The sequence below is a fragment of the Colletes latitarsis genome, chromosome 10 (assembly GCF_051014445.1).
Source record: "Colletes latitarsis isolate SP2378_abdomen chromosome 10, iyColLati1, whole genome shotgun sequence".
NCBI classification, from domain to species: domain Eukaryota; kingdom Metazoa; phylum Arthropoda; class Insecta; order Hymenoptera; family Colletidae; genus Colletes; species Colletes latitarsis.
Genome location: NC_135143.1, coordinates 31,956,156 through 31,981,018, shown reverse-complemented (window position 1 = coordinate 31,981,018; position 24,863 = coordinate 31,956,156). Strand labels below are relative to the sequence as shown.

At 46.9% G+C, this 24,863-nt stretch overlaps 2 protein-coding genes across 6 annotated transcripts; both read left to right on the top strand.

Annotated features, from left to right (window-relative positions):
* Positions 1 to 67: 67 nt before the first annotated feature.
* Positions 68 to 2,964, top strand: Ude (Uracil-DNA degrading factor). The gene is made up of 4 exons (XM_076775259.1): positions 68 to 246; positions 1,201 to 1,546; positions 1,631 to 2,416; positions 2,512 to 2,964. Exons 2-4 carry the CDS (start codon positions 1,203 to 1,205, stop codon positions 2,780 to 2,782), a joined length of 1,401 nt encoding a protein of 466 aa, XP_076631374.1. The 5' UTR covers positions 68 to 246; positions 1,201 to 1,202; the 3' UTR covers positions 2,783 to 2,964.
* A 125-nt stretch (positions 2,965 to 3,089) lies between these two features.
* Positions 3,090 to 24,615, top strand: LOC143346783 (colorectal mutant cancer protein). 5 transcript variants are annotated; one of them, XM_076775251.1, is made up of 15 exons: positions 3,090 to 4,128; positions 9,004 to 9,209; positions 9,272 to 9,408; positions 16,666 to 17,139; positions 20,335 to 20,596; positions 20,766 to 20,914; positions 21,285 to 21,506; positions 21,780 to 21,968; positions 22,219 to 22,409; positions 22,495 to 22,761; positions 22,853 to 23,048; positions 23,124 to 23,315; positions 23,387 to 23,574; positions 23,673 to 23,775; positions 24,478 to 24,615. In XM_076775251.1, exons 1-15 carry the CDS (start codon positions 4,019 to 4,021, stop codon positions 24,586 to 24,588), a joined length of 2,997 nt encoding a protein of 998 aa, XP_076631366.1. In that variant the 5' UTR covers positions 3,090 to 4,018; the 3' UTR covers positions 24,589 to 24,615. The 5 variants fall into 5 exon arrangements, with proteins under 5 accessions (XP_076631366.1, XP_076631365.1, XP_076631370.1 ...); XM_076775250.1 differs by having other exon boundaries at positions 8,980 to 9,209; XM_076775253.1 differs by lacking the exon at positions 3,090 to 4,128 and adding an exon at positions 7,622 to 8,011.
* The last annotated feature ends 248 nt before the right edge of the window (positions 24,616 to 24,863 follow it).

Here is a 24,863-nt window from a genome sequence, read left to right as displayed (position 1 = left end):
TCGAGCCCTCTCTTTCCGTTTCACTCGTAAGTCGTCGGTTCTTCTTGTTCCACTCGCGCAGATGTCTCGAGTCGGATTCCGGTGACTATGCCACTGTCAGTCGCGCGCTCCAAACATACTCTTCGATTCCATTCAAACTTAATACGGTCTACCTACGTAATTGCTCATCAGAGATATCGAATCGTGTGTGCAATCGATAGTGCGATTTTATTTACATTATCCCGTACCAAAGACACCGACTTTCCGGTGAGTATCTATCGGTTTTGTTAGTATATTTTTTTAACCGTTTTTAACACTCTCTACTCTAAAAGAGTTGCAGCGATCCGCGCATTGCTTTCGAACCTCTTTTCATCTCTTTTGCCGGATCAAAGGAAACCGCGACAGTGAAACGGTGGATGCCAAATACGTGTACCACTTAACTCGCTGTCTGGCTCGTATCGATCTCTGCTCGTAACTTTTGTAATTTCGAAACAAAGCGTAACGAGAAAATTGACACGCGGGAAACGGCTCCGGCTCCGGCTCCGATCGAATCCGATTTATCGTTAGTCTTGAACATTTCGTACAAATAAATAAATTCGTTGATTCTAATAGTTGATTCAATTTTAATATAACCGTTCGATTTACATTTACACGTTTCAAAATTGTTAAATATGCAGGGTGTTCGGCCACCTCTGGGAAAAGTTTTAATGGGGGATTCTAGAGGCCAAAATAACACGAAAATCAAGAATATCAATTTCTTGATGGAGGCTTCGTTAAAAAGTTATTAACAATTAAATTAAAAAATTTCAAATCGTTTTGGAAAAATTATTTTCAGTTGCAGGGATCATACCCCTGAAATAAACGTTAAACGTTAATAACTGTTTAACGAAGCCTTCATCAAGAAATTAGAATAAAATCCTCCATTAAAATTTTTTCCAGGGGTGGCCGAACACCCTGTATAAAGGTAAAAATGTTCAGACCGTCTGCTCAGATGTAAAAGTTTTGAAAATCGTCGAGGTACATATGCGTAGCCGCGTGACGGACTGATCGAACGAACGGGCCACCACTTAGCGATTAGCCGTCCCGTACGATCGATCGTCGCCGCGGCGCGCGCGTTTCGTTCACGTTGCTCTTCTCCTCGATAGAAACTAAAACTTTGTACAATTTCTAACGATCGTATTCCCCAATTCTATTCAAGATTACGAGATTACGTTCTTCCAGCAATGTCGAAAAGCAAATCAGCCGAATGTTCGGAGACCGCGATGGGTTTCAAGGACAAACGGAAGGCTTTCGACACGTTGAAAGCTCTGGACGGTCGTGACATTAGCTACCAGTACCACGTAATTACGAGTTTCGTGAGCCGCGCCAAGAGAACGCTGCAAATCACCAGAGATCAAGAGAAACTCGCCAATTTAAACGAGGCTCTGAAAGTGTTCGAGGAGTGGTTGCTCGATTATAAAGAGAAGAATCGCGGCAAGGAGAATCTCGCTTACCTACCGATCGAGACTGTGACAGGTTTCAGGACTCTTGCCAAGAAATACGATGTCCTGGACGAACAATTCCTCAAGTAATTAACAACCGAATCTGTTGTTGTTTTCGCGACTCTTAAGAGTCTTTTGAAATCAGGTTACCGGCCCTTGTGATTTTTCAGAGCGTACAAGAAGGAAAAGGGAGACTACAAATGTTTACGAACGGTTAAGGTATCGAGCGGAGGAGAAGTGACCTGGGACATCGAAAGGAATCGAAAGTTGAAGGAAATCATCGATAAGATAAAAAAAGAGCACGTGCAATGGTACGAGACCGACGTTGGCAATTTCCGGGGACTACCAACCAAGGAACACGTTCAATGCATCATGTTGGGATACAGTCCGGATCCCTCCAAGCTGAAGAAGCTGATTTCAGAAATGGAAGAAAAGTTCGGTTCCGAGGGCGACGACGAGGACGACGATCGGATGGAGATCGATCAAGAGGAACGCAACAAGGCCTTAAAGAGGAGCCACGAAAGTTCGACCGGCAGCGACAGCGAGGACGGAGCAACGGGGAAAAAGGTGGCGAAGCGGCAGTCGAGCGATGCCGAGCCCGACACCGACGCGGACACGGATACGGATAAGGAGAAGAAAGAGGAAAACAGACTCGGTTTTAAAAATAAGGAGAAAGCCTTGCAGAGCATCGAATCGTTGAACGGCAGGGACGTAACTTATCAATACCACGCGATTGCTGGCCTGGTGAAAAGAGCCGAAAGGGTTATATCGTGCACAAAGGACGAGGAAAAGATCAAGAACATGAAAGAGGCCGTCGAGGTACTGGAAAATTGGATGACGGACTATAACGTGAACGGTCGAGCGAAGGAGAATTTAAACTACTTGGCCATCGATTTGGTACGAGGTTTCAAACCATTGGCGGATAGATACGGAATCGAAGACAACGGATTTCTCGAGTAAGTTGTCGCGTTTCCTTTTCCATCGTCCGATCGGGCTTGGGAATATTTTCGTTCGATCTACGAATCTTTTCACCTCTTTTTCTTCCCCGTAGAGCGTACGAAGATGCGGGCGGAGATTACAAGAAGCTCAGGACCGTACAAGCTCGAAATTCGAACGTAACTTGGGACGTAGAGAGAAACAAAAAACTGAAAAGTCTAGTGGAACGCATCAAGGAGAATAATAGACCGTGGTTCGAGACAGACGGTGAATTACACGGTTTGCCTACCGAGGAGCATACTCGGTGTATAATGTGGGCTTTCAGCCACGATACCGGCAAACTGAAGAAACTGCTGCCAACGCTGGCCGACAAGTTCAAGTCTTAAAGGGCATTATCGTATAAAGGTGTATGTTTAAATTCATTAATACGATGCACGTTTTTACGGATATTGGTTACGGTTGTAATCGTGCGTATAAATGAATTTTGCTTACGTTTCCGTTTAATAACGGCCACGTTGCGAACGATGTCACCACGAATAAAAAGTAACTTATTTTTCCATGTTAAAAATATGTTGTACCCCGTAAGGTTGCCTAGTTTAAGTTTGGTCTGTGCGACGCGACAGGCGCATTGGTCGCGATAGGATCGACATCTGGTAGAGAGGCTCGAACGTTTCGCCGGCCGAGCCGGGCTACACGGTCGCCATTTTTATTTCCGTGTCGTGCACGGGAATTTCAAGATGGCGCGAGCTGTCAAAGTTTTTCGACCGTGGAACGCTCAATCGATAGTTTTGATTGCCGCTGTGCAGCTCGCGAAGGTGGGCGAGCCTCGGGTCTGGTTTTGAGGTTAGGGTTAGTGACTCGGTGACACTGGAAACGGCGGTTACGGGCTCGTTTGGTGCGTGCGCGGTCGCAAAATCCTCCGATATTCTCTGGACGGGTGTACGCGATAGGTCGCAGAAATCCATACAAGTTCGGACACCGAACGACAAACGGTATAATCCCGGATAAATATCGTAAGGTGGAAATACGTGGGCGAGAGGAGAATGACACGCGCCTCCGCAGCCGATCTGTTTATTTCCCGTGTACCAGTTAAATCTTTGGGAACAAGGGAATCTACACGCTGCTTTAGGCCGTCTAAAAATAGCCGTTGCTTCCATCGAGGTTCGTAGACCTTTATATTCCTCGAACGCGATCGCGATCGCGGAGGCGGTTCGAGTATGCGTCTCTCGAGATCGATTAACGTGGGATCGCGATGCAACACGTGACATAACGATCCATCTTACTTGCATTTGTTCGTACGACACGTATGTACGTGTTTTCGTTGACCCATCGGTCGCTAACGTTTCATCGTCGAAACTCGAAGGACTCGCTGAATCGATACGATACGATTCGATTCGATTCGATTCGTAACAACAGTTGCTGGGAAATGTACCACGACGATTAAAAAAATGGGATGCTAATATCCGGATAACAAGTTAAAAAAGGGGAGTAATTAAAGTACTCGTTGAACGATCTAATCTCGGCCTGATCGATCTAATCGAAGAAAGGATGAACACGAAACAACCAACCAGTGCGTCGTCGATAGTTTGTCTCACGATGGATAAACGAGAGGTGAAGTGAAAATGTCACAAATCGCGGATGCTGAGAGTGAAGCAGGCTCCATCTGCGACGAGGAACGCGTCAGAAAGCTGTTCCAAGCATGCGACGGCGACGGAGATGGTTTTATCGACAGGTGAGGAGAGACCGATCAGATTTAATATTTTAATCAAATTTTACGATCATTTACTTTTTATAATGCAGGATTCTGTTTCGATTACTCGGAGAAATTCTATACTTACGCGTCTAAAAGAACCAAACTATTTTATTTACGCGTCTAAACTTGTTCGCGCCATAGCTTGTTGTTGGTTAACTAACTGGTTAATTTACAACGATGAAACGAATCTGTTTAACCGTCGGTATTTTTTCTTAACAATACTGTTGCCTATAAACGATCGAAAGAATATTATTTTGAATAAAATTTTTCCAACCGTTGGATCGATTAATTTACCATAGAATTCGATCGTTGTTTCGCATTAAATTTATCGTTGGATAGGTTGATCGGAACTTTGACACGATTCGAATACGATGAAGCATACTCGCGAGGCAGGTAAACGCTAAACACGATAAATTCATACCCCGTGAAACGTTTCGTGGCTAAAGTTACGTAACAAAGTAATTCGCTGCACGCGTTTTAATTATTAGCTCGATTAATTAGCTGGTCTGAAAGCCTCGCCCCAGGCGATGCCATAAATTAAGTATTTTTCTTTTCGCTACCGTGGTACGAATAACACTTGCAAGATAATAGGAATATGTGTGGGATGCACAGACGACGGATGGTTTACCATTAAACGCATAACCGTTTTTCCGATATTCAACCGTTTCTCTCTGTTTCGCCGTCGGTGCTCCGTTTCTTGATTGTTCGGAGCCGGGCCGTTGCTCCCGCAGCGACCTACTCTATTCAGATCGTTTTCGCGAAAATTAGTCGACAAGTCGTGGCTGCTACCGGCGTTTGCATTCTTCCCTGCCCGAACCGCGAGGGGTATTTTCCCCTGAAAGCGAGCGCAGATTCGTACGCGTACGCGACAAAAGCGTGTACCGATGCGGATCTGTCGTTTCATTCCGACGGATTGCCCTTGGTTACACGCGTTCGTTCGAGGAAACCTGCGCCGAAACTTTAAAAGGACGTGTCTCGAACGATCGTACATTGTTTACGCGCGTCGAACACGATATACGTATGTATTTCTTACGAGTTTTGTTATAGAAAATCGGGACACTGGCCTTTCGAATTATTCCGATTTCTTTGCCTTTTCCTACCAGAAAGTACGAGACTTGGCCACGCGTTAACCGTCTGACGAGGATGCGCTCGTTGGCTGAACGAGCGAGGCCGAATGCCTATCGGAATTACGCTCACCGATACAAATGAAAACTTGGGTAGTTTCCCTTGTGCTTTCGGGACAGTTTATCGATGGATCGTCGAGATTTTCACAATTTTCAATCAATTGAAAAGCAATTGTTTGGTGTTTGGTAAACGGTTATAAAACTGTTGGCGGTAAAAGTATAGGAGACAAGTTACCGTTCGTGGCGATCTATCGATCGTATCTCGTTGCGCGAATGATTCGATACGAGTCGCACCGATTGCTTTTACGCGTACACGCGTCTCTAAGCGCGATAATTAACAGTCCCGTTTGCTACATCGATTTCCATTCTATCGATAATTATTGCCAGAGGGGTTGATTCGTTAACGAGCCACGAATTATCGGATGACAATCGATCGTTGCCAATCCGTTGCTCCAAGTAATTGCACTTTGCCCGTCGTACCAACAGTCGAAAACCAATAATCGAGCCAGTTTAAACGTTCAACAACGGTGTAAAGTATAGAAAAATTAATGAATTTTTCGACCGTTTCATACATGGTCTCTATTTTCGATTCCAACGCGATTCTGCATGCTCGACCGATTATTAAAATCGTTAAACCTATGCATCGCGACGGATCGAAAGTAGCAGGACACTCGGAGGTTTGTGTTGCATACGTATTTACGTATTTAGCAGCCAACGATGATATCGAAGGAAAACGTTGTTCACTAGTGGCTCAGAGTGTTCCAAGTATCTACGATATCTACGATATCTACGATATCATCTCGTACACCCGAGGGTCGCACGAAGGGTGATCGCTTTTTATGGCAAGTGAGTCACAGACCGGCACGAAACCAACTCCCCTTTCGTTTTATCCTCGCGATTACTGGTATCCTTGGCAGAATCATCGGCTGGCTCTCGTCTCGCTATTCCTTTCGAATGAAATTACGGCCACAGCACGGCCCCTCTCTTTTTGCACAGTCTCGGACGAGCAGTCGAGAGCAATACGGCAACGACTCGCTGCTCGTTGATTACTCGGCTATCGAAAGCACGCGGCGAAAGTTGGTCCAACGGAAAGGCAAATAGACAGGAGAGGGATAAAGATGGCACGCGATAGATAGGAGACGACGACAAAGGATGCCTAGACGAGTGAGTGGTTAGGGTTGCGGTGCGTTATGGTGGGGCGCGTTAGGTGGAAGTAAAACGCACGCGCGGTATTTCTCCCAGTGAAAACACGGCATTAGGTAATGTTTCGTTTCTCCCCCGTTTTTCCCTTTCACGTGGCGGAAGCTTCGCCACCTCTCGCTACCTTCCCTCTGTTGATCCTTTTTGTTTTTAATGGCGGACCTATTCTGCGCCCCGGAGCATCTGAAAAGGGAGGATTGCCCGAAGGAGACGCTGCGCTCCTTTTATTCACGGTCTGCCCGGTTCGAGGGTCTCTACCAACGAAATAGAGCGGAACGCGCTTAACATTAAATACTCGTGTTGCTTTTCATCGACCGACCCACCCTTTTTCTCCGGTATTTCTTCACTTTTCCGTTCATCCTTGTCTCTTTATCGCTCTCCGACCAGTAAATCTGATCCATCCGATATTATTCTCAAACTTTTATTTTATCCTTTATTCTTTTTCAGCCGTAACCGTTTACGAAATTGTTAGTTGGAAATAATTAATTGGCGAGTAGTTGGTAATTCGGCCGGATAGGTTGTTCCCCGACGAGACAGAAGAGAGCTTTTCGATAGAAAGGGCTCGCAGGCGGAAAACTGCGCGCGAACTTGCAACGAGTACCAGTAGGTAGTAGCTCGTGTAACTCGGCACGTTGAGACGTCCACTTTTGACGGCCGAAAGGGGTTCGTTCGTTCGTTCGTTGTTCATCGTGAGTGCGCCGTATCGTGAAAATCATTTCACCCATGGAAACGGCCCTGGAAAGGCAAAACATTCCCGTTCGCGGCTCTCGAGTCCCTTTTTACGCACAGCCTCTCCTCGTTCTTCTTTCCTCCTCCTCTCCCACTCCCTCGCCGCTCTGCTTTCCTCGGTTATTTTTATTTTTCTCGACAAGAAAATTAACTGGACCACCGAGACTACGACGGCCTGACCTCGATATTTTTAACTTTGCGACAACTCGTATAGATGTTTGAAATTGTAAATACTTTCGGTTGCCTCTTCTCGCTTCTCCGCAACCTCGCAAACTCGTCGTTTGACGATTAATAATAGAAACGTAGATACGGCGAATACTGCTGGACAGTTTGATCTTACAGGCTGAACCGCGAGAAACACGGAGGTCGGATGAAAATAAAGACGCGCGTCAGCCGTAAAACCGCACACGAGACACAAGACACGTCGAGTGACACGTATCGCGATGGATCAAGTCGCGTTCGTTTCACGTTCTCTTACTTGGACTACATACTCGGTTTATTTCTTCCTTTTTTTTTTTTTTTTTCTCCTCTTTCCTCTGGTTTGAATATCGCGGGCTGCGTGCACTCGCGGGCTGCGTGCACTCGCGGGCTGCAGTGGCACTCGTTGCATCGTTTCAGCCGGACCTTAAACCGCGCGTGCACGATGCTCGGCCACCCGCCGTCCTTTTACCCCTTCGACGCCTGTCCGACTATTTTCAGGAATTAAACATTTTGAGAAATAACCGACTAATGGAGACGTTTAAATCATGGGAATCCAGAACATTGGGGAGATTGTCGCTTCGCAAGCTCAGGCAGAAACTTTCCCGGTGGTACGTAGTAGTCTGGGTCCGATTGTTTTCGAACGATAGGTTCGTTTCTTTATTTATTACGCGAATTTGAATGTTCGTGGTTCGGCTCGCGTCTATATCTTTGTTTCCTTCACCGACGACACGATTAAGATTAGTTTGCTCTATATTCGTTCGATATAAACGCACGGAGGCGAACGCGTTTCGATTCGAAATATTCGATAATACATATACCAAGTACCGAACGTACCGAACGTACCGAACGTAACGACATGTTTCGACATGTTTCGACATGTTTTTAAACGCTACTTCGGTAACGTCCGTCTCCCCTTCTCGATGATAAAATCGACGAACAAAGGTTTCGAGGTAATTTGTCCGCTCGCAAAAGAAGAGGAAGAAGTTGCCCGACCGATCGTGGCGTTGATTGCGCGCGCTACTAGAACGCGACGTCGATCGTTGCTTCCGTTATTCCTCTCTTCAGCCTATTTCCATTAAACGTGCTTTCCTTTATTTTCTTCCGACAACCGGAACGACGCGACGCTTCGCAATTAATAAAAATATTTTTTAAATGTAAACGTTTGTTCGCGATAGGAGAGAGAGAGAGACGACCGTTTAACATTTTGGTGGTGTGGATCCGTGCAGTCGCTGGTAAATGTTTAATTCCCGTGGTATCGACCGAGTCTGCGTATCCGTCTTTCGCGTAATTCCGAACCGTCCCGGCCAGCACTGACGTTTTAATCGGTTTTCCTCGATATTCTGTCCTGCTGGCAACGAAAATTAAGAGGCTCCGCGTTCGTCGGACAGGTATCGGGCCTCGGGGTCTGATTTTAATTATCTACCTAGACGAATCGCTCGAGACCGGACACTCTGACAGTCGGACAATTGGACAGCATTCGGCCATAGGGTATTACCCGTGATCGGGTCGTTGCGATCGTTATTCGAAAACGATAGGTAAATTGCTGGTTTTAATATCGTTGTGTTTAAAATTTTAGCCAGGACCTGCTGACTGTGTGCAGGGAACTAAATCTCGAAAATTCGGTGGAGGAGTTGATGAGGGAGTTGGGAGCGGACGAGCACGGTCGCATTTCCTATCAAGAGTTCCTCAGGCGACGTTTAGCTCTGCGACCGGAAATCGAGGCTCTCAGGTCCGGCAAACACCGAACCAGTTCACACCACACGCATACGCCAGAGTATTTACCCACCAGCAGCGACAACAGTCTCGGTGAGCCGTCGTTGGATCGTTTTCGGATAAATCGTTACGTTTCGTACTCGTATTTTGTTCAGGTACCGTATCCGGCCGGCATGAAAGTTGGGAATTCGATAGCGGAGCAAGGGATCTTTCACCGGAGCCTCACACCCTTCAGAAGTTAGTGGAAGCTGCCGCAGGGGGGACCGGAAATATGCTGGACTTGGCTAATAAGGTGAGCTTCGGACGATCGACGATCGATCCGTTACTCGAGAAAGTAACAGTCCGAACTGTGGAAACTTCCAACTACCGACTACTCGTCTCGTTTCTCGTCGATCGGGCCTCATCGAGCGAGCAAGAAGGTTAATTCGTAATTCGCGATGTCAATTCGCTACCAACTGCAAACTAGTCCCGTTACGCCAACAACAAGCCTTTTTCCGCGGGCAAAACGCAATTTCTTTCGTACGTACGTACGTACATTCGGCTAGTCGATGTATCTATCTTTATCTCGATTCCACGAACCCAAAGAATTGTTCCTGCTAATGACGATTCGCGTGCCTCGTGGATTCACCTTCTCTTCGTTGTAACGTCGTTAACCTAGTTGGTCTTTGCCTATTCCAAACGTTTCTCTCCATCGACTAGCTTGTTCGACAGGTTTCCATTCGGCCATCGTCCATCGTCCATCGTCCATCGTCCATCGAACGCAATAGTAGTAAGAGTGGTTTTTGCAATTTGTCTCTTCGAAGCGTTGGCAAATATGTTGTCTTGCTCGTTTAAACGCAAACTTGCAGCTAATTTCCAACATTCCTATCCTAGTATGTATACGCATTTGTAGGTACAGAGGTCCATTCACGCTCGCACGCACGCACGCACGCACGCACGCATACACGCGACGTATAATAGATTAAGAACCAGTCGAACACAGGCTAACCGGTTGCAAGCGGAAGCGTCGTCTGCGGTCCAACGACTTGGAAAACGTGGACGGAAGAGATACGTTCCGCTAGGTTGAAGAATACCCGAGAGAAGAGATCACCGGGGATTAGCGAGAGTAAAGGAAAATAAAAGTCGGCCGAATTCCAAGGTACCGGAGGAATGATCGCGAAACGTCTCGCGGGGAATGGCATACGGCATTTACTGGGTATAAATAACCGTTATTACGTAGTACATTACCGCGCTGAAAAAGCGATAAACCAAGAGCAAACGTTTATCCAGCTGCGCGGAGCCGAAGCAACCTAAAGTTCCTAGCTACGTAGTTTGGGAAGCAAGAAAGGGATCTCGACTCGAGCCGACTGGGCTCGGTGTTCGGCTCGGTTCAATTCGCCGCTGATTAAATAAAACTAAAACGTCCACTGCCAGAGGCTGCGGGACCCGCTTACGCGCAGATTCCATCGGTGCGCAGAACTATCGGAAATTTTCAAATTCTTGCAGCTGCGCGAAATATGCGACTCGGCGATAAGTCGAACAGGGCTTATTAGAAATACCACAGATTGAATTAAGCAGGACGATTACGGTATACCTTGCGCTCGCTATCGTAAATCACGCGATACGTATGCACGAGTCGCGGAACGCGAGCAAGGATTTGCTCGGAAACAATAGCTTATCCTACGTGTAATCTTATTCCGTGCGGGTTATCGTTCCGGCCGAGCCGATAACTTTTATGAAACGCTATTGAGGTCATCTCAGGATACGTAACTCTTGTCAGAAATATGTTCTCGACTGTCTTGGTGCGCGAGCAAAACCATGCTTCCGTCGATAGAAATTCTTAACTCGTCGAAACGTATCTGCCGTTGTACGAGCGACACACGCAATGGCCAATGTTTTTCTACGGCAGAACGATCGTTACTTTCTATCGCGACGGCTGCCCCGTCGCCTGTCCGCCCGCCCGACCGCCTTTCTTTTTCCAGATATTTACTTCCAGCCTGTCTCCCAGTCTCGAGAATTTCATCCCTGCTAGCATCTACGAGCTTCGGGACGAATTCTTGGGACCGGGAGCATGGCGCAATAAACCCCAGAGACGTCTTCAACACGGTCACACCGATATATCGACACGACGCGGCGGTGCGTCGTTGTGCGCGCGAGAACGTCCGGACGTTTACGCAATTACGCTTCTTTATTAACGCCTCGTATATCTGCCTCTTTATTACCAATTGCTTCGGCTATATTCGCTTTTTAAATAAATACTCATTATACGCATCGAGGCTTGGTTTGCTTACGGAGCGAAAAGGGATTAATAACGACGGTTCGTGAAAATTACTTTGTTCGTTAAGCTAGGAAATATTTACAGCGATCGATCCATTTATTCGTCAAGTAAAAGCCGAATAAGAGTAGCGTATACGTTTCAACGTCGATCCGTCCAACCAAGTAGAGTTTTAATTTACCACACCCTAGAGCTTTTCGCGTCACTCTTCTCTTCTTCTCGGTCTATTCGTCCGTTTTACTCGCGGAACGCGACGTCCGATTAATCGAGAAATTAGCAAAGTTAATTGAGAAGCCACAGCCGGTAGGCTTGTCTCCGTAATTTCGTTAATAGAATTGCACGACTATCGTTCGTTTCGTTCCTTCTTCCCTAAAAATTTCACGATTTCTCGCCTCGAAAACTTATTCGCCGTTCCTTCGTTTTCCGCGATCGCAGCGACCAGTTCTCGAATCTTGTTCGACATTCTGTACCGTTAGGCTGGTTCGATCGCCGTAGGTAGACGACAAGTATTACGAGCCGGCGAACAGATACGTGGCCGTGTCGTTAAAGGACAGTCGTAGCATGCAACGAGAACAACTTTTTGTTGATAAACGTAAACTAGTTTGTACTTTGTTTGTACGCATTTTCCGACGTAAGAAAATATTGAAGAATTTGGCGAAGAAGGCGAGTCGGGCCAAAGGAGCAAGTTTGTTTATTTGTTCGGGGGGTAGTTTAACCGCGTTGCGCATGGAATTAGAAATAACCGTGGTTAGAAAAGCTAGAGGGGAAAATGGAAGTTTCGGAGCAACGGGTCGAGAAGATCGGCGACGCTCGGCGATGCTCGGCGTCGTTCGGGCGCCGCTAGTCGAAATGCGTAAAGGGTGTGGGAGAATCGGTGGTTCAGTCCGTCAGCGAGCGTTTCGGCCAGCGTACCGGTTGGTGGTCAGCGTTTCGATCAACCGATCTCGTGTGCACACCTTTATCGCGCGTGTCCGTCATAGTCGTGTTATTCGGCTTCGAGGGACGCGTCGACACTGGTCAAGTGTTTACGCTTAACTTTATCATCGGTTTTTCCAACAATGTTCCAAGAGTGTTACGAGTAGCGATCGGTAGCGCACGCGACAGCAACGCGTACAGTGTATTATCTACGATTTACCCCTGTCGCAAAGAAAGAAACGCCGCGACATTCCTGGTTGTCCGGTACGTCGATTATGCTAGCCAGTCTCCAACTACAGACGTATATCTCGGTTTTCGCGTCGTATTATGTTCGAAAGAATATCGCGATAATAGCTCGAAACACTCCCGTCCCGTGTTTCTACGTTTTGCCCGTATTAATAATGCGTAGCTCGAGTATCAGGATCGTTTAGAGTACGGATCGAGTACGGTAAATTTTCCTACGCTATCTTTCGAGTAGTCTGAGATTGAAAAACATCGAAACGCACGCTGAGACATACATATACGTATATACAAACGCGATCAGAGAGTGTCGCAATACTCCTCTAGGAGGCTAGATCTCGAGGATTTGGAGTAGCGCGGTGCGGCTAGAGAGTCGCGTGTTACGCAGCACTGTTTGTTCGCATCGAACGACGACCTGACGCGCGATGCCTGGAATTGGCGCAGGCTACTCCGCGTTTATGTAGGACGATGGGAAGACGGCCGACGGCCGACCCCGTGCGGAGAATCGATGCAAAAGCAATTACGGCCAGCAACGTGAATTACACACCGTCCTGCATACCGTTATCTTCCGATATTTAGCTCGATTCCAATCGAAATTCTTTCTCCGATACACACCATCGCCTAACGCATAGCATACGCAACAGGATGACGATTTGTGCACCGATCGCGCTTTATCGATACCGAGACACCACTTTACTCGTGCTCGAGCTCCCTTCGTTCTCCGTTCAGCGGGCGTAATCTATCGATATCGATGAAACGAGATTGGATATTAGCGTTTGGTAGATCGAACGATCGGTCTTCGATATCGTTAGTTTGACGTTCCGTTTTAAGAACCGTCGCGTCGAACGCGCACTTTTCGCTACTCGTTGTAGGTGGGACAGGTGGATCTTAAAGTTTGTTGGCTCTCCTCCAGAAAGCTGCTCGCCACGGTGTACCTACTTTACGGAAACAATGCGATTCGTTTAATTTCTATTAAAGCCGCGTACCCCGCATTGCGGGTTACGCTGCCTGCGTCTCTTATTCTGTCTGACCAAAGCAACGCCGTTACTACTAGAAACTTTCTGCATCGTTTCTTCGATACGCTAAAGATGTCTTTAACAGGAGATATTCTCCAAGTAAACGATATTTATTCTATAAAGTTCGTTTAGGCCGTAAAATATTTACTTTTCCGTAAAAGTTGTTGCAAGTAACGATGAAAAGCAAAAGATTGAAAACTCGACTAGCATTATGCTGGATACCCCCGGTGGTACCCCGCATACTTTCGCGCCAGGGTCGATTTGGTGCGGTAGACCGACAAAGCAAAGCGCTAAAACCAACACGCTTTTACGCGACACGCGTTACCATCAATCTGTTTTGCATACAGTTGCGCGTATACAATATCCACAGTTGCGGAAACGTTCTCTTATTCGCGCATGCACGAGACACGGTCAAACGACCGCGTTCAGGTCGAGCGACATTTACATTCACGTTTTAACGGTGCTTTCGTAAATTGCCGATACGACGATTATCTCGTAAATTAATATGTTAAATTACCGGTCGTCGGCGTACGGAAGAAAGTACGGTCGTAAAAGGCGCCGTGGATCGAGATCGTAGAACGACGCGACGATGCGAGGTGCGGGATGCGAACTCGCAGCGTGCTTCGCATTCCATACCGCACAATGAAACGCACTTTCCGTTTCGTTCCTCCCCTCGACTATACATATTCTTATTAACGGAACGGGTCGTTGGTCGATAGAAAGGTTTTCTTTAGCCGGGGCTCGTCGGAGATTCGTAGAAAATTGACAATGATTCGAATCGGATGTTTGTAGCAACGAATGGAAAGAAATCGCCTCGCCTCGGTAGTGTGCGGCGCAGCGCAGCCTCGTTCTATTATCGTAACCGTATCGTAGCAGCTGCGAGATTAGTTCCCAATCGGTCACCCAAGGGTTAATAAACCCAAAGCTTTTACTCGCGTGACGTTCGGATCGTCTATAATGCTCGCGAATAATCCAAGAGAGGCGCCAGTGAATTTAGCTTCGTAACTCGGCGAGTCGGCGTGTGCTAATTACTCGTAGGATATATCCGTCGGTTCGCCCCGGTACCCCGACCTACGGTGACGCGAACCAACCCCTATTTCGAGGCGAGCTGCTAACACGATTCTTTCCAGTTAGCCACTCTAGGCGGCTGCTAATTAATAATCCAGATAGGGATCTGATCGCTATAGTGTTGCATCGAGAAGGACGGGCGTGCGTGGTGAGTCAACGCGAGAAATTTCCGGTGGCCATGCGCGCGACTGGTTGCTCGCAGAAAAAGAGAAAGGGCAACCAGGCTGGAAGGGGATAGGGTCGTCGTTCTGCGTCAGCGTAATGCAAATGTCGAGATAGGTTGCGACAACGACGCGCAAGCTAATCCACTCGTGACAACGTACAGCTGCCGTCCAAATTGCTCCTCCACTTTGGCCAATTTACGTATTCGTTTTCCGTATTCGGACAACATTGCGCCATAGCCCATCGGCTGGATGCAATACCATTTACTAAAATAGAACGATTACCGATCGTGGTTGACACGATGGGGGAGGAACGATCGTCGAACAGCAATATTTTATGGCCGGAACGCGGCATAGTAATTTGTATCCACCGACGCGGCGACATGGGACGGTCACCTGTCACCGGGCATATCCCCTAAATTGGCGCGTTACGCGGCCCGTTTTCCCGGTATGTCTCTTGGTTACGTAGCCTCGACTAATTAACTCGTTTAACTAACGCACTTTGCCACGTACATCGACGAGCTTATCGTGTACAAGATGATTACCTTTTCTTCGCATTTAGATTTATTTTAACAGGAATAACAAGGAAAGGTTGTTACGTTGTAAGCGTAACTCGGGCACTCGCGGAATCCTTGCACGGTGGTGGCTTTGATCGTAATAAGGGCCTCGTTAGGTGCATGGTGGAAATCCCTACTCCCTTCTCGCGTTCATAATTGGTCGAGCAATTAATTTATTTCGCGTATAAGGTCGATCCGGCCGTTTCGCGACGCGTCTTCGCCCCGGGAATTGATACACTCTGGCCAGAGCAATTAACCAGCTTTCTAGATCGACGAGTTTATGCTAACCCAGACCTCGTACGAACGCAATTACGGCAATCGGTGGTCGACCCTGCGGCTGTTCGAATTCGGCCAACCAGCGTTACGTATCCTCCTACGGCAATTTCTCGTTACGGTGCGAGTACGATGTTAAAAGACGAACAACGAATCATCGCCGAACAACGCTGTAAATTAGAATAAACCGGCTAAAAGAGCCTTTATTTTAATAGATCAACTTAATTATTTTAGTATGTGTTTCTATTTGGGGTTTCCTATAATGTGTAAATGCGTTCGCGGATAGATTTACGCGAACCGTGCAACGCGTACTGATAACGCGAGCATCAAGCGCGCGCTGCACCGCGGCAAACACTTTCGATAACGAGAAAAGAAGAAGGCAAAAGCGATATGTACGCGTATATTGCACTCGGTTTCCGGTTTTATTCGCGAAGAGAGTACCCTCGTAATCGGATCGACGAGTACGCTAAAGGCGTCGAAACGCATCGTTGAAAAGCTAACGAACAGCCGTGGGGAGAACATCGAAGACCAGCGTTGACCGGGCCACTAATGGCAGGTTAACGAGCACCAGGAATGCCGCGCTCGTTAAACACGTTGAACGTGTACAAAAAAAATTTTTAACCGGCAAATCTTACGCCATTAAAGCGTTCGGTTCAGGGTGTTGGTTGGAGCTTTTCCACGATTTCGACATTGAAATCACTGTCGCCTGCTGCCAACCGAGAACCGAACCAACGCGGCACGTGCCAAAGCGGAAAAACTCCACTCTACGTCTACCAATTATAATTACCGACTGCGATATTTTACGCCGATACGAGCTAGCCAAATACGCGTTTTATAGGTTTTTACGAGTACGGTTATCGTGCGGTATTGGAAGTTTGTTCGCGCGATAGCCAACCTATTTTCTCTAACAAACAAGACGTACGCGGTCAACTTTCCATCGATTGTAGTTTGATCGAGCCTCGACGGACATTTGCCTCGGTTCGACCAGCTATCGGCAACGCGATATAGAACTATCGGAGGAGTCGAGGAACCGTGGCCAATCGCTATCGTTGGTGTATTTGGTAGGATAATCGTCGGGAAAAGGGATCGCGGCGAGATGATCGATCCTACTACGGTGAAGAAAAATTAAAGAGAATCACGATAGACAAGGTGGCGGGCTTCGCGGTGGCCGTGAAGAATGGTTCCGCGGAGCCAGGTTACTACGCGGAACGATTACACCGACAGAGAGTAGTGCAGCAGCAGCAGCAGCAGCCACAACAACAACAACAACAACAACAGTACTGTCAGCAGGCGAGCAGATTCTCCGTGCAGCCGAATCGCGTCCCTGCGTTGGGCAAACAAGTCCTCGAGACGCCACGAAGGGACAATCTCGTTTACGTGCACTGCGCTACTACCGAGGACGAGGACGATGACGAGGAAGAAGAACCAAAAGGATTAATTAGGTCCAGATCGTGGCTTTGCTGTCCCGGTGATCGCAGCTCCGATAAAACCGTCCCTATACAGGTTGAAACTAATCACAGGGACAAGCACCAGGAGACTGTAAGTCTTGGTGTTTGTTCGATCTACCTACTACGCGCGTCTTCGAGAACGCGTTAACGAAACACGGAACGAGCCAGACACGGAGAATTCCGTAATTTTTCTCGCTGTCGTATTCGATTGAAAAGCAAAGCGAATCGGGCCTGCCTCCGAGAAACAGGACAATGTTTCTGTACTTCCGGTTCTCTTCTTCCCTTTCTCCGTTCTTCACCCTCGCGCCTCCATATTCATCCTGAAATATCTCGTTCATTTTTCTCCTTGTCTCGTGTTCCGTTCCTCGCGTTTAGATTATCCTTTCTCCTCCTCCTCTGATTCTCCTCGTTTTCCATCCAGCTAGTCTTTCATCGATAGAGACACACGGTCTCTCGATCCGTTCGTTTCGTTTTCTCTCATTCTTTCTTCGTTCGTCATTCTCGTCCAGTTGTCTGTCTGTCTCTCTGTAAGCTTACGCAAAATCGACTACTACCCTTTAAACTTTAATCCCGCAGAGATAGAACCGCCGTCGCTGCCGCCGCCGCCACTGCCGTCGCCGCTGCTGCCACCGCCTAACCAACCGGACGATCGATATCACAGAGGAGTTTCCGAATAAACTTTAGTTTGCTCCTCGATAATTTCATTTTTCCTCTGCCGACACTTACGATCGGTCGATTATCAACTTTTCCATCGAATCACCGTAGGCGACAGTTCGCTCTCGTTAGAACGTTCGAACGCGTTGTTTGCGCGAAACGAATCAAATTTCCTGACTACGCGACTGCCTTTTACCGTTTCGAGATTACTTCCGGGGACGCGTGTATTTCGTTGATACTGAAAAGATAGAATCGAAAGTAGTGGCCAACTGCCATATGACGTGAAAAAGTCATAATCGGTCGATCGATGGAGTCACAGATCGCTCCTCGAGTAATAGCGTCGACGCGCGCAGAAGAGATGCGCCATCAGTGTAGCCAGATGCAATCGTGTTAATAACATAGGAACAAAAAAAAATTTCTTTTTTTTTTTTTAATAGTCACAATATGATCAAGGGGTCTTAAAACGTGCATTTCCGCTAAAAGAAAGTAAAAATGCTAGGGCAGTCGAGATTTGGAATCGTATGCCGATTATCGCGAGGTCGTACGTCAGCTGTTACAAGAGCAACAAGGAAAGACTCGCATTAGCGTTCTTTGTCAATTTCCCGAAGTTGGGCGAAATGCCGAATTCCCGTATGTACACGTGGCTCATGCGGCAGTATATACCTGCTATCTCCACCGCTCCGTTAGCCGTCACTATTGTCGATTTCGATGCACTCAATTATGCCCGATCTAGCCACACTGTGTGCCATTTCTACAGGCAATGTCCTCGCGTCGAAGCAGAATAGATGCGTCCGTGGGTCGCCTCTTTTGTCCCAACAGGCTACAAAAAGAACGTTTCAAACGGTATCCTCGCCCCTCGACCAACTTTGTCTTCGTTCAACGTTCCCCCGGATCAAACCGAGTAAAGTTGCTCTTCCCTTTTCACGATCGGACAAAGAGGGGGTAAAAAAGGGTCGTGGCATACTGGCTAAGGAATTTACGATCTTGAAAGGGTCACCTGCTTGACCTCTTTAACGGATTACAGGATCCGGTTAATTTTTATCGACAGGTATCTCGTTGTGGACTATCGAATCCCCGTTCATTTTATTACGCGACAGAGATTTTATCGCTCGTCGCCAGTTTTACACCGCTTCGCCACAATTTCCGGTATCGTGTTGCGACGCACGCGACCGCGACCACGACAGCTTAAAACCAGTATTCTGCATTAAAAATGCAACCTGTACGCGAACCGATGGTAATCGTCAACCTCCAGCGAGCAGCGACACTAAACAACGAATAATCGACATCAAGGAAAAATAGATTTATTAGTAACGTTACAATAGTTATTTACGTATCGACGATTAACAGTCGCGTCAATCGATGAATAAAAATAATTACGAGCGGCGTAGGTGCGGTCCACCTGTTCTTGGAACGATATTGCGTAATTCATGTTTTCTTCTGGCCGCAGGTGGGCACCAAGTTTTTGCCGCAAGTGCCCACGTTGCAGCGAGGAGGAGCCATCACGCAAGGTCTACCGTCCGGACAGGACGGTGCGTCCTGACAGTTTTTCCCTGGCAAATGAATGTAATCGTCCGACTGTGCCATCGACGTCGCGCAAAACACCGCCAGAATAACCGTAATGGCCAACAGTTGCTTCATATTGAACGCTGATATCTCTAATTGTCACGATTCGAACGAGAGAACTTCTGAAAATAATCGATCGTAAACTTTAACCTCCCGTTCGTTAACGTCAACAACAAGACAAATAGAAACTCGCGAGGAACCTGCCTCCTTTTTACCTCTTTTACGAGACGACAACTATTATATTTTACTTACCTGTCGTCCCGGTCCACCGATGATCTTTGCTATACGAGGGCTACGGCGACGGCGACGGTGATAGCGACAGCGGTCGGTTCTCGAATGAAACTACGTAATTACGGACGGTGATTCTTATACGCGGCTCTATCACGTGGCCAGGTATCATTAACGTATCGTAACGTATGTCACGGCCGGTTGCTTTCGTCAAGGACACTCGCGGAGGAACGCAATGTCGCTGTAAACACGTATCCTCGCGATGCCCATACAATTTTTTTCTTCGTTTCTTGCGTTCGCGCTCGAAATGCCTCGAATGCAACGGAAATTAATGAGGACCGCCCGATAACAAGGAACAAGTGCCACGATCGCCGCCGTGGCTTCCATTTACATCGCGCCACGCTTTAAAATAACCGTGACCGACGTTAACACAGTCACGAGTGTTTATTATAATCGCTAAAAATTCGTCTAAATCTGTTAAAGCTACCGTACGTGTAAAGGCAACTTCGATGGCACCTGGGATTATCGAATTCTCTAAATATGTATCTAGGCTAAATTTCTTATCCGCGTATCAAGTTTTTCTTCATTTTCAAAAATGTTTAGCCGAGGCAGGTTGAATCGTACAACGAGTCATAACGCGCCGCGCGTTTCAATTGTCTCCTCGACGACGATTAATTTTCGCTGTTACGATCAAAATAGTGTAATTAATCCCAGGTTGTAGCTAGCGGGTAGGAATGTTAGGAACGAGGCGTCTAGATTTCTGTTCGTCTTCGAAGCATCGATCGTACAGTCTCGTTTGAGCTGTTAAGCTGCTATCGTTGGGACATTTTGTCTGTTGTAGCTCCACGCGGCCGCGCTTTCGTCGCTACGGTCCGAGGTAGCCGAGCTGAATTCGAGGCTGGTGACGGCGACCAGAGCGAGAGAAGCGGTTGAAGCGGCTTTGGTCAGAGCCGAGGTGCAAGCAGCCAGAGCCGAACAGAGAGCTGAACAACAAGCAGCGAGGCACGAGGAAAGGCTCACCGAGTTACATTCCGTGATCGCCGAGCTCGGTAGGCAGCTCGAAAGACATCGAGCTACCGTAATTGCCGAGGAGGATGAGTCTGGTAAGCGACGATCCATCGATTCTACAAATATTTTACCAAACTTTTCTCCCTTTAACGCGTTCCCTGCTGACACGACGTGTGACGAGCCAAGCTCATCTGCCAAAAAATCGATCATATAAGAAATTTCAAGTGTATCGTTGTATGCATTGTGGCGGCGTATGGTTTACAGAAATAGAGACGAGCAGAGACGCGGAGGGCTCGATTACGAACCCGGTGGAGGAAAGCGAAGGCGGTGGCGACATTCAAGGCGACGGAGATCGTACCTTGGGGGACGTCGATTCCAGCTGTTGCGAGGATATCGAACCGCGCACTGCCGAGGTACTTTCGAACAACTTAAACTCTTACTTGTTTGCGATCGGCAACTTTCGTCTCTCGAACAACTCGCTCTCGGTCTGTGCGCGGAGATATTAAACTTTCCTCGATATACTTTTAACAAAGTAATTTAATCCAACGAAAAGTATCGCGAGTGCCGAAAGAAAGAAGCGTTTCCCGGCCAACCGCGCCGATTCACGTTCGCTGCAGCCGCGCAACTTTGAAACTTTTCGATCGGAACACGTTGCGGACGAGCGTTTTCACGAAATCGAATATGGAAGTTCGACGGACGGTAGAAGCGTAAAAAATTGATTCGAAACTAACGAAACTCGAAGCAGCAACAGACAGATAATATTGGATACACTTTGATCGATAGAATGGAAGGGAACAGTTGGACAGTCCGGCGGCGTTACCAACCCCGGAGCCAGCGCAGCAAGCAGCCTCGTGCCAAAGCGTGGCCGTGGCGACGTTGCAGGAAGAAGTCACAGCCCTTCGAGCTGAAATTGCCACCTTACAGACGCAGCTTGCTAATTTTAAGAATCAGTCCAACAATCAATGGCAACAGGCTGACAGCGAATCACCACGCAGGGAAACAAGAGTGGGTACCGATCGCGCTTGTATTAAAATTTTATGCAGAAAACGCACGATCGTGTTCGACTATACTCGCTTTAAAGAGTACGTATCGTCTGGTATACGAGTAGCACACGCTTGCCAGAAAATTTCAACAATATTTTAACGTTGAACAAATTTTTTCCATCGTTACCCCACTGATCTGCCCACTCCCAGTGTTCGATCGAGCCGACACTTTGGCAAAAAATGTTTATCGACTCTTCCAACGTAATGTTTCCTCGCGCTCGTTTCGTTCCCGCAGACAAGAGGCAACACCAGCTCGCCGGAACCTTTGAGTGCACCTTGTTCGCCACTCTTACCACCCCTACAGACACCGCCGACAAAGAACGTAACGAGGGAGGAAGCTCCGGTTCTCAAAATGGCCGAGAGGGTGAGACTCAGAAGAACGGACGAGAGGCACATCACAGGACCCGATATTACCAACTTGGGAGTACGTAATCGTAACTGATATCCGCGATGATCTATTAGTTTACGCGTGGCTAGAATTTCAGGGAGATCTCTTCCAATCTTGTTATCTGTCTGTGTTACCGTTCAGAAATCAATTTGAAATTTCACTACATGCGCGGTTATAAACTGTCTTCCGAATATGGATAGCCTAGTTAGTCCCGGCCCGCTTATCCCCGACCCTTTACGCGATACTATTTAGCGACACGGAGCTCTGCTTCTCGCGTCGCGGTTAGGTATGCTCCACGATGGTAGCGGAACACTTGGTCTCGGATCTACTCGAGCACTCGAATCTTCAAGAATTGAATGGATCCGAGAAGCAGTTCGAGGTTGAAACTGAGAGATTGAACAGCAGGTTGGAACACGCGCGAGCAAACAACGCTGTTCTTGCGCTCACTTTGCACGAGAGCAAGGCTCAGTGCGACAGGTATCATCGTTACGCTTATCCTTTCGAACGGTAGTAGCTATTGTCATTTATACGGGACGGTTTGCTCTTTTTATTACTTTTGTAGGCTCAGTCTACTAGTAGGGAAGTACGAGTCGAACGCGATAGCGTTGCGCTTAGCCCTTTCCTATAGCGATCGCGCGATAGAAGCTTACGACGTTTTGGTGGCCTTGTTGGAGAGCGAGATCGCTCTGTCGACGGAAAGAAACAGCATCACGATCGATAATCGAAGGGTAGCCGAACACGTGGCCTATCACGTGTTGAATAAGCTGGAAAACGAATGTATAAACGCCTTAAACGCGCCATGGGAGGATAGCATAATATTGTCGGACGAGTAAGTACGCTATACGCTATATGTGTAATAGATTCCAGCGACAGGCGATCAAATTTATCTCTGACTTTTTAAAATAATTTCCCATCGTCAGATCCGAGGTAACGTGGAGCGTAGACGACGAACAAAGACTCAGAAGGCACATCGGTAGACTGAAAGGGGAACGTGCCATGGTTAGGTCGACCGCAGTGGAATTGGAAAGCATTCACGCCGAACCTTTAAACTCGAAACACACCATTTCCCTTGCAGAAGTTCGGAAATTAGATTTGGAAACAGCCGTCTTGATGCAGGTTTGTACGCGTTCTCCTTCGATCGATGTTTCTACTTGCAACCAGATAAATACATCTGTCGTAATAACCGCGTAGGAATTGATGGCTATGCGAGAAGATAAAGCAGAGTTACGGGCACGCGTTTTCCTCTTGGAAAAGGAACGGGCTACCATAGAATTAAAATTAAACGCACGCGACACGCAAATCGCGGCTCAGCATGCTGCTATTGAACATCTTCAGGGTCAACTTAACGATACGGAGGCCATGCTGGCAATGGCAACGAACAAAGTAACGATACGATTCGTTTTTCTATACAAAAAAAATACTATTTTCTTCCAACTAGTACATTTTACACGCAGGATCGAGGTATGAGCGACAACGAAAGCGAAGGCATAGAGTCCGAATTGATAGAGGCGCTGGGCCGAGAAGCTAGACTAAAAGAACGGTTACAGGAATTAGTTTCGACGTTGGATAAAGTTAACAAGAACTCCGAACTGAGGCATCAACAGTCGGCCGAACTTGTTAACGATCTAAAAAGAGCCAATGGGTAGGTAATCGAATTATGCGCAAAACCGGAATACCAAATTAATCGCTAATTTTTTCTTTTTCTTTCTTTCTTTTTAACCGTACGCGGTGTATTTTTAGAGCTCTGGTACAAAATTTAGAAAAATCCAAGAAAAAATATCAATCCAGGTTAAAGAAATTGGAACAACAAATGTTGGGAATGGTAGAAAGACACGCTGCACAGGTATGAATAAGGATAAACGTACCATGCTATAACGTATTAAGAACAATTGTTTCAAATATTTATAAATCTTCCTGAAATTTCATTTATTACGCGTTTCTCATTCTTTTCATCTACAAAGATTTACATTTTCGTATTACCCCTATAACCATCTAACTTTAACTTAAATTATACAATTCGTCGTCGACGAGTCTGTGAAGGAAAATTCACGCTTAATAATATTTCTATTCATAAAAAAAATAATTACGTACTTTATCGTCCTTGCCTCTATATTACGCGGACTCTGTTTCCATTTTACGTAATCTTGCTTCGATCGCCTCTTCAATTCTCCTTTTCTTGTACGTTTTGTAAAAGTTAACCTCTCCAACGTGCCAATGTATCATAGTATACTCTAGGCCGGCACCCATTACGAAGAATAGCGGTAAAAGTCGAAATTCCTTGAGAGCCTTTCCAGGCAATTTATTGTACCATATTCGAAGTTTTCTTCTCACGTCGTAACGCAACGTAGAAAACATCGTTGCTTCGAACGAAATAACTTCTCTCGTTCTACAGCCACCATCTTGCTTTTCGTCGATCACTTATTTATTATACGTGACGTAATGTCGCGCAGTCGCGTTCATTCGCTCGATAGAGATTGACGAGACAGAGTCTCTCTAGCTATCGTTTAAACGTTTTCAACTTTCTCAAGTTCGCGTGAATTTATAGGTGAAAACGTTGAAGCAACGCATAGCATTGTTAGAGGAGGAGTCAGCGAGATATAAGACGAGTTTACCGCTTCAGTCGCAAAGTTCTGGTGCCAGCGAGACATCGTTATGACAATTCAGTGATTAATGAAAATCATTGGACACCGGCTCGACGATGGAATATTTTTTTTATTATCTATCCTATCGTTATAGAACGCCGAAACGGAGATTAGATTTACGTATTTTTTTACACGAGTAGTTGCCAGAGAATAACGCTTGACTATTCGCTTTTTCGAATTCTACGAACAAGTCGACACGTGTAGTAGCTATCCTAAATGGATTTAAATTACAGAGCTAGGCTTACGTGATTCTGCTGCCGGAATACATACATCGATGCAAGCAAACTAT

What these genes read in the sequence shown, in the direction of transcription:
- Ude (XM_076775259.1), top strand. Translation starts at nt 1,203, where the DNA reads ATGTCGAAAAGCAAATCAGCCGAATGTTCGGAGACCGCGATGGGTTTC. An exon ending in CTGGACGAACAATTCCTCAA is followed by an intron (nt 1,547 to 1,630) that starts GTAATTAACAAC and finishes GTGATTTTTCAG; the next exon opens with AGCGTACAAGAAGGAAAAGG. An exon ending in GAAGACAACGGATTTCTCGA is followed by an intron (nt 2,417 to 2,511) that starts GTAAGTTGTCGC and finishes TCTTCCCCGTAG; the next exon opens with AGCGTACGAAGATGCGGGCG.
- LOC143346783 (XM_076775250.1), top strand. Translation starts at nt 4,019, where the DNA reads ATGTCACAAATCGCGGATGCTGAGAGTGAAGCAGGCTCCATCTGCGAC. An exon ending in TGCTGGACTTGGCTAATAAG is followed by an intron (nt 9,409 to 16,665) that starts GTGAGCTTCGGA and finishes TGTATTTGGTAG; the next exon opens with GATAATCGTCGGGAAAAGGG. An exon ending in CCGATATTACCAACTTGGGA is followed by an intron (nt 21,969 to 22,218) that starts GTACGTAATCGT and finishes CGTCGCGGTTAG; the next exon opens with GTATGCTCCACGATGGTAGC.